The sequence below is a fragment of the Strongylocentrotus purpuratus genome, unplaced genomic scaffold (assembly GCF_000002235.5).
Source record: "Strongylocentrotus purpuratus isolate Spur 01 unplaced genomic scaffold, Spur_5.0 spur5_scaffold_4, whole genome shotgun sequence".
NCBI lineage: Eukaryota > Metazoa > Echinodermata > Echinoidea > Camarodonta > Strongylocentrotidae > Strongylocentrotus > Strongylocentrotus purpuratus.
The window spans coordinates 20,324,457-20,340,506 of record NW_022145610.1 but is presented as its reverse complement, the minus strand read 5'-3'; the positions used below and the strand labels follow the sequence as shown (position 1 = coordinate 20,340,506).

At 37.9% G+C, this 16,050-nt stretch overlaps 2 protein-coding genes across 2 annotated transcripts; both read right to left on the bottom strand.

Moving 5' to 3' along the window:
- Positions 1 to 2,116: 2,116 nt before the first annotated feature.
- Positions 2,117 to 8,423, bottom strand: LOC115929072 (kelch-like protein 3). The gene is made up of 9 exons (XM_030997221.1): positions 8,334 to 8,423; positions 6,750 to 7,203; positions 5,509 to 5,670; positions 4,824 to 5,006; positions 4,331 to 4,463; positions 3,653 to 4,093; positions 3,150 to 3,319; positions 2,587 to 2,751; positions 2,117 to 2,268 (listed from the first exon to the last, which is right to left on the bottom strand). The coding sequence occupies exons 2-9, from the start codon at positions 7,189 to 7,191 to the stop codon at positions 2,117 to 2,119; spliced, it is 1,848 nt and encodes a 615-aa protein (XP_030853081.1). The 5' UTR covers positions 7,192 to 7,203; positions 8,334 to 8,423.
- Positions 8,424 to 11,696: 3,273 nt separating this feature from the next.
- LOC100889666 (protein PFC0760c) lies at positions 11,697 to 14,149 on the bottom strand. Its single transcript, XM_003730708.3, has 3 exons — positions 13,408 to 14,149; positions 12,409 to 12,633; positions 11,697 to 11,936 (listed from the first exon to the last, which is right to left on the bottom strand). Exons 1-3 carry the CDS (start codon positions 14,147 to 14,149, stop codon positions 11,848 to 11,850), a joined length of 1,056 nt encoding a protein of 351 aa, XP_003730756.2. The 3' UTR covers positions 11,697 to 11,847.
- Positions 14,150 to 16,050: the final 1,901 nt, after the last annotated feature.

The window sequence follows — 16,050 nt, the reverse complement described above, 5'->3', positions numbered from 1 at the left end:
ATTAAACTTTATGTACATGCAACAAACAAAAGTCATGGGGGAAAACACAAACATTCATACATCCATACTGATCATCCATTGAAACGTGCTCATAAATCAGATAGATAAAAACAGTATTTCTACTATAGTTTAACCGCCCAATTGGTCAGTTATAAATGTACATTTGTAGCACATTGTTTAGTACGCAGTTAGAAGTGATTTGCTGTGGAATAACATTAAATATTAAAAAGAGAAATACAGGAATCAAATAAAGTACTCATACCTCTGAATTCAGGTTAAAAACAATACAGTTTAATGTTGAAAAATGTATACTTTTTCTGTATGCACAACAAATATGTCACTAAAATTGCACTTTAAAGAGCCATTTACATAAAGATGATGTTATGCGTCAAGTTTGGAAGGAATCCATCGGTTCTTGAGATAACGCGATCACAAGCTATTTTTGCATATGGTACATAATGAGCCCTGTTACCTTTGACCTCATAACCCCAAAATCTAATCAGTTAATTGGCTCTGCAAGATACATACATGACCCAAGTTTGGCGGGAATCCATCTATGGGTTCTAGAGATAACGCGATAACCAGAACGGGAGGTACGAACGGACAGCCCCAAAACATAATACCTCCGGCTACTTCATTTCGGAGGCACACAAATTGTTACTGGACTGAATATCACAACAGTTTAAAGGTATTACAAAGTTTTGGTAAATTTTGAAACTTGGCGGGATAGTGATTATTTACAATTTTGATATATTTGGATGCCCCTGTGGATGTATTATAAGCACTAGAAAATTTAGCCCCTAAAATACTTCTGCTTCTGAGAAAAATTGAATATCAAAATTTATCGGTGCTCCCAGTAAATTTTGATAAATTTCAACTAGCGCCTACGGCCATACAATGGTAGCAGCGACCATGAAAATCTCAGAATATGCAGTTGTGATATATAATTTCCAAACAGGAATAGCCAATCCGTCAATTTTAGTCATGAAACATTGTTTTATAGCTAAATTAATATCTTGACCTTGAGAGGGAGCTATACAACATAAAGAGTTTATTATTTACAATTTCATCACTTTAGACTCGATTTCAACCTCGAAAACTATTACTGAATAATGGAGTATCACATGTGCTTTGAATATGTTCATTTGAACCAATTTCATGACCCTATACCGAAACTTTGTATTACCTTTAACTATTCCAGAACCCTTTTAGGAAAATGCAGACATCAATATTCATTCAGAACACATTGAGGTATAGAATATAATGGGCTCATTTTCATGTATCGAGTTTCAAAACATTTATTAATCTATTGAAAAGACCTGAGGGGCTTCGAAATCTGAGGTGGTCTCATGAATTTCAATTAAAATATTCTAAATAGTTGAATAACTCTTGACTCTTTTAACCCTATAACAATATCTAAAGAGTTAAAGTAAACTTTACAGGTTCATAGAAGATTTCATGAAAACAAATTAGAAATTGAGGCATTGACATCAAGCTGAATATTGAACCTTTTTGACCTTTAATAATTTTGCACGGAGAAGGGTCACAACCATGGAAGTCTGGGCTGGGATATTATGGTGGGATCATCATAACAAAGAAGGCACTTTGCACCACCGTTCTTTGATGGTGACAGCAATAATCTCCCACCTGCACTACAACATCTCCCGAGCAGCCTCCCAGCATCCTTCATTGATGCCGTATCTCTGATTTTATTTTGGACTTTCTTTGCATCACTGTTCTAGAGGGTGAAAGCCTGCATCCCCTATCTGCACTCTGCCATCTCGCAAGCAGACTCAGCACATCCTTCAGTGATGCTGCATCTCTCTACTGTTCTTGCGTTTTTTGTTTTGTTGACTTTCCTTACATCACTGTTCTAGAGGGTGAAAGCCCGCATCCCCTGTCTGCACTCTGTCATCTCCCAGCATCCTTCAGTGATGCTGCATCTCTCAACTGTTCTTGTGTGTTTGTTTTGTTGACTTTTCCTACATCACTGTTCTAGAGGGTGAAAGCCCGCATCCCCTGTCTGCACTCTGCCATCTCCCAAGCAGCCTCCCAGCATCCTTCAGTGATGCTGTATCTCTCTACTGTTCTTGTGTGTTTGTTTTGTTGACTTTCCTTACATCACTGTTCTAGAGGGTGAAAGCCCGCATCCCCTCTCTGCACTCTGCCATCTCCCAAGCAGCCTCCAGCATCCTTCGGTGATGCTGTACCTTTCCACCATTTTATGGCCGTTCCAGATAATGTCTTCTTCTGAATATGTTGACTCGCCTGTTTGCAACATCAGCAAAAAAGTATGATATACATTCAATGAACAGTCAATATTAAGATACAGATTCTGAAATACATGCATCAAGTGATATGAATATTGCATGCATACATTTCAGGTAGAGGCCACAGGTAAGGCCTTTGATTTGTATACTGTTGACCAAGAAACAATTTGAAACGAAGGTTGCAGTAAGGCCAAGACTGGGGTGATGACTTAATAGAGAAGGACAAATTTTCGCCACAAAAGTGAAAAGTCATTGACATACGGTACTGTTATAGTATCACTGGAATTCAACAAAAAAATTGAGAATTGTCCCTTACCGCCCATAGCAAAGAGATACATTCCCACAGCAACGAGTCCATGGTTGACCCTGGGTAACGACATTGGACTCAATTTTGTCCAGATGTCCAGAGAAGGGTCGTACATTTCAACATTTCTTGAACGAGCTTTCGAGGTCCATCCACCTGACGCATATATCTTGCCATCTGTCAACAAAAAAAGAGATATAAAAATCAATGTTGTTGTGTTTGTACAACAGACCAATAATCTGGCACTGAACTGCAACGACAAAGTAAATATGTCCACTGGCATATCATGAGCAGCGTTCATCAGTGATACAAAATAAGGACAACATAATATAAATCATTGGGTTCCTCAGGGGTCAATTCTTGGACCTGAAATAATCAAGTAAATCCTGTATACAGCACCACTTGGGGACAATGAACAACATCACATCATAATGGATAAATGGTCTATGGTCAAGTACAAAGCTGCTCATTAGAATGTCTATTTTCAGATTCAGAATTTTATATTTAAAATACTGTGGTAGCTAGAGATCAACTTCATTCATGAAAGCTTGATCAAATCTAATAAGCACGCTTACCAACACAGGCATAGGCTCCTTCTTTTCTGGACTCATGCATGGGACTCACTTCTTGCCACGCATTGTTCTTCCAGTCATACTTCAGGACAGTCGAGACAGGGGTTGGTGACCGGTCTACTGAACCAAATACAAATAGGTCTCCTTCTACCACTACCGCTCTATCATGACATCTGGAAAAGAGAAATATAAAACATTGCATACATGACCCAAGTTTGGCTGGAATCCATCAGACAGTTCTTGAGATAACGCTATCACGAGAATGGGACGTATTACGGACGGACAACTTACCAAATATATAATGCATTCGGCTACCCTGTTGCGGAGGCATACAAACATTTTCAACTCCAAAATAGTGCATCAAAACTGTACTTTTTCAGAGCAACTTTATTAAAAAAGGTTCAAATATTTCTGGTCACGTGAAGAGCTCTCAACCAATCAAGAACCAATACAAATTTTGATGCAGGATATAATACAACATAGACTGAAGAGAATATGTACCCTACCTCTCAAAAGGGAGACTGGTCAATTGAGAGCAGACATTATTTTCGATATCCAGCTTGAAGACCTGTGTAGAAGTTTTGACACGGCTTTGATCCCACGCTTTTGGGTCCCCACACAGATAGACAATGCCCGTTTCCTCATCAATGGCACGTGTATAATGTTGCTTTTCAATCACGTTCAACCACACTGACTCTTCATTACAACTTCTAGTCCTCATCACTTTGGTATTCTTAACGTTAGCCACACTCAGGCAGAGCACATCAATATGCTTGGTACTGCTGTAATGTGTGTTGTAACGTGTGTTGGATGATGCATAGAGGTGACCGCGGAGAGGTAGGAAACTGAACTGCTCCCTGAGAAACTCCCTGGACCACTGCCTGAGGACGGTGCCAGTCCTCTTGTCAATGTCTACGACCTCCAAGGTACTGGGTTCATGGCCATATCTGGAAGTTATATGAATGAACAAACGTGATGTGAACAGTTGAAATTTACCAAATGTTTAGGAGAACTCTAGTCCATTAGCCAGTTAACTACTAAATTCTTTCATCCCTTAGGCTTAATAAAGGCAAAAATGGAGTTTTAAAGCAGAGGAAAATACTTTGCTTTGGATAGTAAGACTTCTCATCAACTTTGATGGCAACATCAGCTCCTGCAATCTATTGTTTAAAAAAACTTCTTACACATCCCATGTACTGCTTGACAACGGAGCAAATCCAATGGCACACACGGGGCAGAAGAATGTTCGATTGAAGCTTTGGTTCAAAGATGAAGATTTTGAGATGACATCAAATACCTTTTCAGCGTCGAAAGATTCTGTAAAAGAAATAGAAATTAAATTTCAAAACAGGAAAAAAACAGATGAACAAAAGGAGCAGATATGGAAATAAAGCAGATATCATAAGAGAGAATAAGAGAGCAATATGTTTAAAACAAACACTGTCTTTGCTCATTACTCAGCTGCATATATAATCATTAATGCAATCTCCATCATCATTATTTGGCAGATTTGCCATTTATTTGTAGTCTTGCCTTGTCTTGGTCATTCATTGTGAGTTTGGTGTGGGTCTGTGACATCATATTCCTGCTATGACTAAAATCAACTCGGTCTCCTTGCAAAAGAGCAAGATGCCTGTAAAATTAAGCCCAGAACATCTTTCCATGAATCGGACCTACCTGACGAACTGTCCTTGGAGATTTCAGCAAGCGTCTCTCTGAATTTGTCCTTGCACTCTTGGCTGACTTCACTCCAACATACCTTAGTGAGAACAGGAAGCAGATCCGAGTCTAGAGCTTTGGGGTTATAGGTCAGCCATCTCAGAAGAAGCTCAACCAGGGTGTCCTCATTTGCTGCCTTCCCTATGGGAGTTAGAGTTGTAGAACATGTTAACAATACATTTATAATTAATTCATATGTCTACTAATTTATTTATTTAGAATTATTTAAACTGTATGGCTTGAATTCACAAAGGAGGTTAGTCAACAAACCTAGGTTTATGTGCATCATGCGATGCGTTATGACGCGTTATGACGCACATAAACCTAGGTTTGTCGACAAACCTCCTTTGTGAATTCGGGCATATATGTTTACTTATTTATTCATATATTCATTTATTTAGTATCTTTATTTATTCATTCATTCATGGTCTTCTACATGGTCCTCTTAATAATAAATAAACAATGTATCATCTGGTCAGAGCCAGAAGGGTATTATGTGTTAAAGAATATGAGTTAATGCCCTCCTGGTTTCAAACAGACAATATGCACAGTTCTTTTAATTTTGTTCCTGTCAAAATAAGATTAACAACAGTTGTTTGCATGATTCTAACAAATATCTATTGAACTTTCAACCTTGACCTACCTAAATTGACCTCCTCCAGACTGAGTAGGGCTTCCATATCCTGAGGATCCAGCTCAAGCACACGCTGGCTCCTGCTGATCGACCAAAAGTACGACTGGACAACCTTTTTGCAAGCCTCAGCCAGGTCAGAAATTCTGTAACTCTCGGCAAACAGCCACAGCTCTGAAATATATTAGACACACACTGATCAATTATTTAAAAGCTTTTTTTTGACAAATAATTATAAGATCAAGATCCAAATTTCTACGACCACATATCTGTAGTTTAGGAAATACAAAGAACAGGAGTGACAGTAACAGTAAGATGAAACAAAATGCAACAACAACAAAAATTAAATTATGGAAAATAGATTTTATCATAGTAGAGACTATAATTGAAATATCCATATTGTAAACATTAGCAATTATACAAATAAGGATTTGTGTAATTCTGATGCCAAGGTTAAAATCATTTAACTTTACCACAAAATACTCTGTATTGGATAATTCAATAGAAAAAATGGATGAAACATCTCCTTTAGCTGAATCACTGCCCCGTTTCATAAACCTTGTTATCAACAACAAACTGCCACAGATCTATGACAAATCTGCTCATAGCCGATCAAATGGAAGGATTTCAGTAGTTTGCAACAATGATCATATCTTGTTATTGATAACAAGTTTTTTAAACGGGGTCCTGATTTATTTTCCCGAAAGTATTTGATCTAGATCGTTTCAAAAATTTAAACTGACTCATGATTTAAATTGAGTGGTGTTTAAATTTAAGAAGTTGAATTTAAGAAGCAAAAAAAAGACTTAAGGTCACAGTAATAATAAGATCAGATATATTGCCACTTTGTTGAAGGTAAAACCCAGATTCATGTCATAATTAAAGGGATCCGGTAACTTTGTCTGAAACAAAATCCTGGATTTAGCTCATGCTGCAATGATAATTATAAACTTTTAGGTCAGTCAGGAACCCCATGACTTTTACAGGCCGATCGCCTGTCTGATTATGAAGATATTTATGATTGGAATTACAAACTTTGAAAATCGTTTGCCAAACGGTTTTCATAACACTACAGTCTATTGGGGAAAACGAGTATGGTAAAACCGGTCACTTACAGATTTTTACTATTTTGAGGCACTTCTTGATCATTTCGCAATTTTTGTAGGGCCTCAATTTTACACCATTTCACAGACACTGATAACACGTAGGGCCGTGCATCTCAAATTTAATATTGTTAAACAATCCCTGCTAACCTAATGCATTGTCAGTGTCCAAGCTCTCTTCAAGGTAGATAGTGCATGCACAGGAAAGCTCATGAACCTGCAGCATGGTCGAAGCAGTAAGCAGGTCCATCACTCTAGAATGCTTGGTGCCGCTCGGCAGATGACAGCTTCCCACATAGAGGAACTCCACAACGAGTGACAGAATCTCTGTGTCTACCCCACCGATCGTGATCTTCCCGTGGGCAGGTTTACTCTCTGCAAGCCCCGATGTGAACATGGCATTGAAGTAAACGCTGTTGGCAGCAAGCACGCACCGATGGGCGGGTATCGGTTCCATTGCATCCTCCCCTTGAAGGAAGACATCGCATAAGGAGTGTCCAGCCTGCCGGAATGTGTTCAGTGACTTTAGGGTTGAGTTTGGCCACTCTTGTTTGTTGGTCGCTGCCAAGGTGATCTTGGATTCCTCATCCATGTTTCACAAAGCCTTTTTACAATGACAAATGACAAAAGTCAGTGACAAATCTGCTGATAACCAATCAAAAGCAAGGATTTCAGTAGCTTATAACAACAACTGTCAATTGTCACTGATGACAAGTTTTGTGAAACACCCCCCAGCAGTTGTTAAACTCAATATCGGCCGTCGGATGCTAGAGTAGAGGATGTCTGTCTGGAGATGTTGAGATAAAGCTTAGCCCTGCATGGTCCTGGAGGGAGATGCACCTATGATATAAAAAAGTTATTAAATGTGCATGAACTACCACTACACTATCACAAAAAATACTCTGTGCAGAAAAGTGAGGAACTGTCATGCAGTCTGGCCCCACCCCATCCCTATATGAAGCAATGAATTTTGCTAAATATCAAATCAATAATACTTATGAATTATGTCTGGTGTCTCTGGACTTCGGGAAAACAGCCATTTCTGAAACATTTTGGAGATTCAGTTAACATTAGTTACACTGTACATAGTACATGCACTTTGTATCATATGAAAAGGCATATAATATAATATCATTATTACATTTGAATTCCCGAAAGAGAGGTCGACTAACGTTAGAGGTCTAGTTTAGTAACAAAATAAAATTATGTCCCACACCGAGTAGGCCTACTGACATCTGAATTCTGATCTTGGTCAAGAGACAAGATTCAAGAATAAATTCATTACAACTACAAGGCATTAAATAATAGAAGTCTAATAGTCTAGTAATAATAGAAAGAAAAAAAATCTCAGAGTCAAACCGATGTGATTCTGATAATTTGTTCACCTCTATTTCATATCATTCCTATCTTCTTCTTAGGTAGATATAGGTAGATGAAATAGTCTATTAGACTTCAATTATTTCTATGACTAACGTCTTTTTTAGTTGTTGTGAATTTATTCTTGAATCTTGTCTCTTAACCAAACACGAGACGCTGCGCGCAGCGCCTCGTGTTTCGCATCCATATCTACCAGCAAATGAATCAGCAGATGGGACTAGGCCTATACTATAATAAACAAACCAAGACAAACATGACGTTTTTAAGCCACTATATCGCATAATGTTCAACACAACATACATCACAGTCAATTATCTGATAAAGAAAAAAAAAGCGAACAATTCTGTGACTCCATACCTCTCAAAATAACAGGAAACGCTTCAGAATTAGAAACTGGGGTAGGCAGCGTACGACGCGCTGACAAAGTTGTCGTTTTATAAACTGAAGTTACCGACTTTCAAATTTTGACTAGGCCTCTAGATCTAGTACAGGTGATTTTTTTTTTCTGAGATTTTTCAAATTTATCATTAATAATTATCATAATCATTATCATTATCATCAGTATTGTTATTGTTATTATTATAATCATTATTATTGTTGTTGTTGTTATCACCATTATTTCGATCTCCAAAAGAAGAAAATCTAGCTAGGCCTATATGTCACATATCTGTACTAAATTTGAACAACTGTACGATTTAAGAGAGAGATTATATTCTTTGTGAAAAAGAAAACGAAATATTCATGTAGACCTACATACAAAACACAAAACAATTATTCGAAATCATGCATTCCGATAATTTTAAAATACTACATAAATTAAAGGTAATACAAAGTTTTGGGAAATTTTGCAAATTGGCTTCCAATATGTTCATTTGAACCAAATTCATGACCCCATACCAAAACTTTGTATTACCTTTAAGGCTCCATTAATAATGTTCTGAACTTTAGAAGCTTGCATGGTCTTTTCTATTCTATTCTATTGTAAGCAGTGACGGATCCAGAGGGGGGAGGCGGGGGCCCGGCCCCCCCCCCCCCCGGGAAAAAAACGTGTAAAAACACGTGATTTTTAGCTTTTTGGGGGAATGGCGCTCAAGGGGGGGGGGGGGCACAAATTTTCAAATTTTCGAGGGCCAAAAAAAAATGTGATCACTACCCCCCCCCCCCCCCCCCCCCCCCCCCCCCCCCCCCCCCCCCCCCACCACCACTGAGCGACTTTTCGGCCGGCGCGATTTTCAAATTTTCAGGAGCAAGAAAAAGAAAAAAAATTGGGTCCCCTCCCCTGAGAAATCCTGGATCCGCGGAAACTGATGACGAATATGCTTTATATTCTACAAAACATATCTCCTTTACATTTTGTTTTCTAAACAGTGGGTAAGAGCACATCTTGGCCGATCGATATTTCGTTTCGTTGGGGAGGGGGTCAGCTTTTTGGGGTCATCTATTACCCCTATTTTTTAATTTTTTAAATTTGTTATTATTATTATTTTTTATTATAAAAAAGAACAACAAAGGTTTTTTTTTCCACCAACACACACACATAAAAAAGTTAAAAGGGGGGGGGAGGGGTTCAACCCCCCCCCCCCCTCTCCCCTGCGTACGCGCCTGCATATGTCTCTGTGAACAGACATGCGTGAATAGAATTCGGGTGCATTTTGAAAGAGATCTATTATTAACTTGTACTTTGTAGTGCTGCTACTATTTATATTGAGTCTTATTTTGTTAAAGCAGACTCTCAGTTAAAATGTCTCTTAGGAATAAGTTAGGGTAGCAACTGTGTGTGTGATTCTTTGTATATTGCATGATCACATAATTAATTTTGGCTTATTATATTAAGAATAATATTCATCATATTGTCTATATAATAGGATAGATTTTTTAAATGTTAGTCGTTCTACTTCGTACTAACTCGTCTTCATGGAACAAGTGTCAAAATAAGTAGTTCATTTAATGCATATTGAATATTTGAAATTCATACAACTGATAATCACTTTTCCATTTCTGCGATACCTATAGCTTAATACTGTTTTAATCGCTTGTGGGGGGGGGGGCTGGACACACATACACCGAGACAAAAAGAAGGGCGACATTCAATTTTTAATTTATTTTTAATTTTTAATATTTAATAGATATCAGGCAGTTGTGTATCCAGAAATGGATAAACAAGGGACTAACTTTATTTATTTAGTCCTCGAAAAAAGGTTTGGGTACATAATTATTGTGATACTAGACATTTCAATGTAGGCCTACAATATGACCATTTTGCCCCTTATCTGCTGACAAGGAAGATTATAATGTATTACTTAGTGCACGATCTCACAGAGTTTCAAAAAAAATTGAAGGAAAGTTCAGTAGCTCTATGCGTCACCTATCGAAATGTGCGAAAATGGCAATGACATAAAAGTACGTAATCCGAACGTAATCACTTCGACATTGTAATTGCCCTTAAGTTGATTTCTAGAGAGTCTTTGCAATCATATTTAATGTAGGCCTACATTATATATATATATATATATATATATATATACAGCTAACAGTAGTTATGATGAACATGGATTTGCATTGAACGTGCTTTTCACTCAAATAGACGCATAGATACAAGTACAATTTATACACACAGACTGTACAATAATTATTAAAACCTTCTTAGCCACAATTAATATTATTTTCATTCGACTGACTTGAATTCGGAATATTGTTCGGTAAACTTTACTTTGATACTCATCGCATAGGAATGACAACCATAATGAAATTCGACTTACTCCATACACTGATCAACATTTAATAGTGAGAAGGAATAAAAAATTCTCCAAAGGAAATCCCAGTTAGGGTGTGACGCCCCTATAACCACCCCGTGGCTATAATAATGATCTAACTTTAAACACAAATCAAAATCAATATCAGACAGACTGAAGCAAATGAATAACAAAATATTTTTTATAACCCATAATTACTATTTATTTTATTTTATTACAGTTTTATTTCAACAGGGTGGTCTCATTCAATTTCATTTCTGGACCTGCTCTCCCAGAGAGCCCTGCATTCACATAAAACATGTACAATAACAACATGAATTCAAAACATACATACAACGGTAAAATATACATGGCATATACAATAATTCAACTAAAATTCATATAATAATAATAATAATATTTAATATTTAATTTGTATAAAGCGCTTAATACAAATGTCTCTAAGCGCTTTACAAATATACTATTACCCCAGTCATTGGATTCAGTGCTTGCCCGCACACAATGTGTGCACAATCTCCACTCCCTGGGGATCATTCCAGCCAGGCGTTACATGGCGCTCAAAAACTGTTTGACCAACAATGACGGTCGCATCCTACCGGGTACCCAATTAACACCTGGGTGGAGAGTAGCAAGTGCAGGTTAATATCTTGCCAAAGGATATTAGTGCCGTGTCGGGACTCAAACCCTCGACCTTCGCATCTCCAAGTCAAGGGCCTTAAACCACTCGACCACGACACTCCCAGATAAGAGAAAGGAAAACAAAGAAAGATTAAACATAATTATTATGACAAGACACTAAGAATTATAATAAATTACGTTGACATATTTGGTGAATCTTTATATTTGATCCGTTATTGGGAATTTATCGAATTTACTATTTAAGGAAGTCCTAGTATAGACAGAGAGGCCACACCAGCCGACGAGGCCGATAATGACAAAATGTTCAAAAATACTGACAGCGCATGATGACACCGACAAATCAAAGAAATACATACAAACATAGGAAGTAGAAAGTTCCAAAAGATCGACGAAACCGACAGTTCCCGAGGCCAAAAAAGCATTTTATACCTATGGGGATGACAGACAAAAATAGTCGGTCTCATAATTCTAAGGTAAATTCATGATGTAGACTTCACGTGACTTGCCATCTCTGATCTTTTCCCGAGTCTCGCGACGAGATCTCGGATTTGGTGACGTCGCTCCAAGTCTGAGGAGATAGATAGAGAGAGAGAGAGAGAGAGAGAGAGAGAGAGAGAGAGAGAGAGAGAGAGAAGGAGAGAGATAGAGAGAGAGAGAGAGAGAGAGAGGGAGAGAGATAGAGAGAGAGAGAGAAGGAGGGAGATAGAGAGAGAGAGAGAGAGAGAGAGGGAGAGAGAGAGAGAGAGAGAATGTTTATCGTATAAATCAGGAATGAAAGGTGGACTGGTTAAATTAGGGCCATTGTTGCATGCTTTTAGATGTAAGCGTTAATTTGTGACATTCTCAAGAAAAATAAATCGGGACAAATCCATTTTTCACATACTTAAACAAATTACGAAACTTGGTAAGGGTATGCATAATTCATTCGTTAACTGCATAATTATTTGGTATGACACTGTACCAGTTGTGTCACAATGTTGAGAAAAGAGCTAAACAATACTCACTCGCGGGGGGGGGGGGTGAATAATTTTGACACTTACCTTTCAAATTAATGATGTTTTGTAAGAGTGTGCCTGGATCTTCATCCCTCTCTTCTAGAGCAAGTCGTGACTTTTCCGTATCTCCCTTTCTCAGCCTGTCGTTCCATGTTTGTGTCATGCCATCGTTTTTAAGTTGAAGACTGCCCTCTCTGAATGAACGATGCTGTTTTGCATGTTCTCTCTTGTCGTTTGCTAAATATCTTCGAATCGTGGCAGTGGCCTCGTCTGGGAGGAACAGATTAAAAACATGCTGACATTAATTAATCTCATTTGAAAGTGACGATTTGGGAAGAATTTTGTGCGTCAACTGTTATGTTATGTTACGAATGACGTAGGCGATGACGGTTGGCGAATTTCGTCAGCTAGGAATAACACTAGACTCAATGAAATAAATACTTCATAACTACTGCTGCGTAATCATTATCAATTTCACAACACGATTTGAAACACTTTCAACAAATCAACCTTAATGTTAGTAACCTTGTTCATCACTCATTGAAATGTTCGAACATTACAATGACGTATCACTTTATCCAAACAGGAGCTCTAATGGCAATGAAGGGTAGTGAAACTGCCTCTTGAAATGATGTCTTGAAAGTCCTTGCGATTGTGTTTCATATGTATTGAAGAAATAAAAACACTCTAATTTGTACATGGATATGTTTTATTCATAAGAGGTATGAATACTAATCACATTCAAATACTAAAAAATGTAATCTTGACAAGACGATTGGAAAGACGTTCAAGAAATCAACCATAACTGTGTGATGGCTCATTGGTAGAGCGGTGGTCTCGTAACCGGGAGGTCACAGGTTCGAAACCAAATCGATGCGCTAGTGCCCTTTGGTAAAACATTTACCCTCGTTTATCCATGGGAAAGGAATTAAAGCCGTCGGTCCCCTGGTTGCTTACTTAAAGCACACCTATGCTTTCTTAAGCAGTCGGATAAAACAAACTGACCAGCGGACAAACAAACAAACAAACAAACAAATCACAAACCTTGAGAAGACAATGTTTTATCATCACTGTTTGGGGTCCTCTCTGAATCGGAACCATCATCCATTCTCCTAAGGATGTACCCGAGCAACCAGCGAAGGAATCTTTCAGCATCTTCATCTCTAAACGATGTTCGACCGTGGGCATCACCATGATCATTAACGACTTCGTTAAGACGTTCACCATGGTCGTACATATCTGTTCCGATGATGGGATTATTAGGTGTCCCTTGGATGTCATTAGCACTTATATGCTCTGTAGGTCTATCATTTGGATTCATGACCGAAGCAAATTTATCGTAATTCTCTTCATCGTCATTATCACCATCCTCATCATCGTCACCATCATCATCATCATTGCTTTCACCATCATCATCCTCTACCTCGTCATAATCCACGTCTTCAAGGCTATTTGTGTTAAAAATGTTGTCATTTGTTGAGGTATCATCATTCACTCTCTTGTCATGCTTGACTACTTCGCCCCGTTTAAAGTTGATGAAATCATACTCATCAACATTTCCTTCATCGCCTCTGCTGACATCTTCAGTGTCCATGCTGTCATCTTCCTTCTCACCTGATCTCGATCCTAGTAAATATTCGAGGTCCGGCTCATCGTCATTACTCCCTGAATATTCTCGACTGGATACGTTGTCATGTAAATCAACACTCGCGACGTCACCATCGGCATCGAAGCTAGGGGAATCGACATCGTCGGCCGACGCACGTGTTTCATTCCCAAGCGTCATGTGATCATCCTCACGAATTTTCGACAACGAATCAGTTAATTGCCATTCTCCATTTGTGACGGTTTTGTTAGCTAACAGTAATCGTTCGTTTTCATTCTTATCACCGTCATCACCAGTCACTGGGGTATTTGTTTCGTTTAATGATATCGAAGAAAAATGGTCCTGGCTGGAATGATAACTCGCATTTAAACCGCCATCTTCAAATTCTCCCGAAAGTTTTTCATTGCTCTTGTCATCATTGGAAACATGTATCTCACTGACCTCACTTCTGACAGGGTGTTCGCGCAAAATGGCATAAAGTCGAAGAAGCAAGCCGATCTTTTCATCGTCAGTGTCAGGTTTGTCTGTATTCAGGAGTGGTGCAGATGTGTCAGATATGTCATCACTGCGGTTTCCGTCAGATAAAGATAGTTGCCCTATTAGGAAAATTAATGGATTAGCTGATTGTTCATGTTGTTGCAGATAACGCTGAACATCATTTATTTATCAATTTAAAATAAAATAATGCACTGTATGATCACCTTCATAATCAGATAATGATATTTGTTTTACCTTGTACGAGTGTAAAACTTGATATATAAAATATGGTAACGCAGGAAGATTAGATTTAAACAAAATAGAAAGGTTCCATTACTAAAAACGAAGTGTGAGGGAGAGAAATAAAAAGAGAAAGAGAGAAAGAGAGAGAAAAAAAGAGAGAGAAGAGAGAGAGAGAGAGAGAGAGAAAGAGAGAGAGAGAGAGAGAGAAAAGAAGGGGGGTTACCGGAAATACAGAAAGTGCGAGAGACACACCCACCTGACGCCTTGGTCACGTGATAATCACTTTCATTCAGGGGTTTCCCCGCTTTACCTTCGAGCACACCTACTAGTCTTGTCGTGATGCGTTCCTCTTGATATATCATGAATAAATCTCGAACCGCTCTTTGCAGCACTTTGCCCTCCTGTAATTTTTGGCACAGAAAATAAAGCAATTAAGTCTGTAAAATGCATGTCTATTTGCTTGGTATACAAAAAGGGAACTCCACTTGATTAAAAAATAACAAAATACCATTTAGATGCCTACTAACAAAGTGATTCTCTGGATTTAAATTCTTAGTATCTGTGTGTTAGAAATGTATGTATTACTTTATGGATTTATAAATTGTGTCTAAAAATTAACGTTCATAAAATCCATTATGATTATTTTTAACAATTTTTGTATAGGTTATCAACAGCTGGCTAAAGCAGTTTGGACTTTTTTTTCATTACCCCTCATATGCGAAACTATTAGTTTGATGACTCGATGAGAAAAATGTCTTGAACAGTTTCCATGAATTTTCTCACCATGAATGAAAACATTTGTATTGCCAATGTTTTATTTTTTATCCTTACATTACAGCAGTGTTATGATGACTGTTTGCAAGTACAAGCATCATGCAATCGCTAATACCTTAAGCGTATTATCAACTGAGAGTGTCAACAGAGTTTGACAAGATCTTTGTTGATTTGCTGGAGTAATAGGATTATTCCGTCTTAAAGAATGAGTCATACTTTGTCAATGTCAAAAGGCGATTGATACGATTGAAGTTTTTAATCAATCATAATCATAATCAAAGAAGAATCGCATTGAACGAGACATGAACAAGATATTAAAGGAAGGTGGCAATGGAGAAATAAATGTGTAAACAAGCACAATGAAAATGTCATAAGAACATGTCTTCCGATTGTTTGTACATCATCTGAACAACAGTTAAAAGTCTGTTCTCCATTTTTTAAAGTGAAGAGCAAGTTTACCCTTTTTCTTGGCTAATATTATGCTCTGAGTCTTTGTTGGACTAAAACTATTTATGTTTAGGGCATATGTGAATGAGTAAGCTTCCAGTTCGATCAAGTCCATGAAAATAAATATATGCATGTGTTGA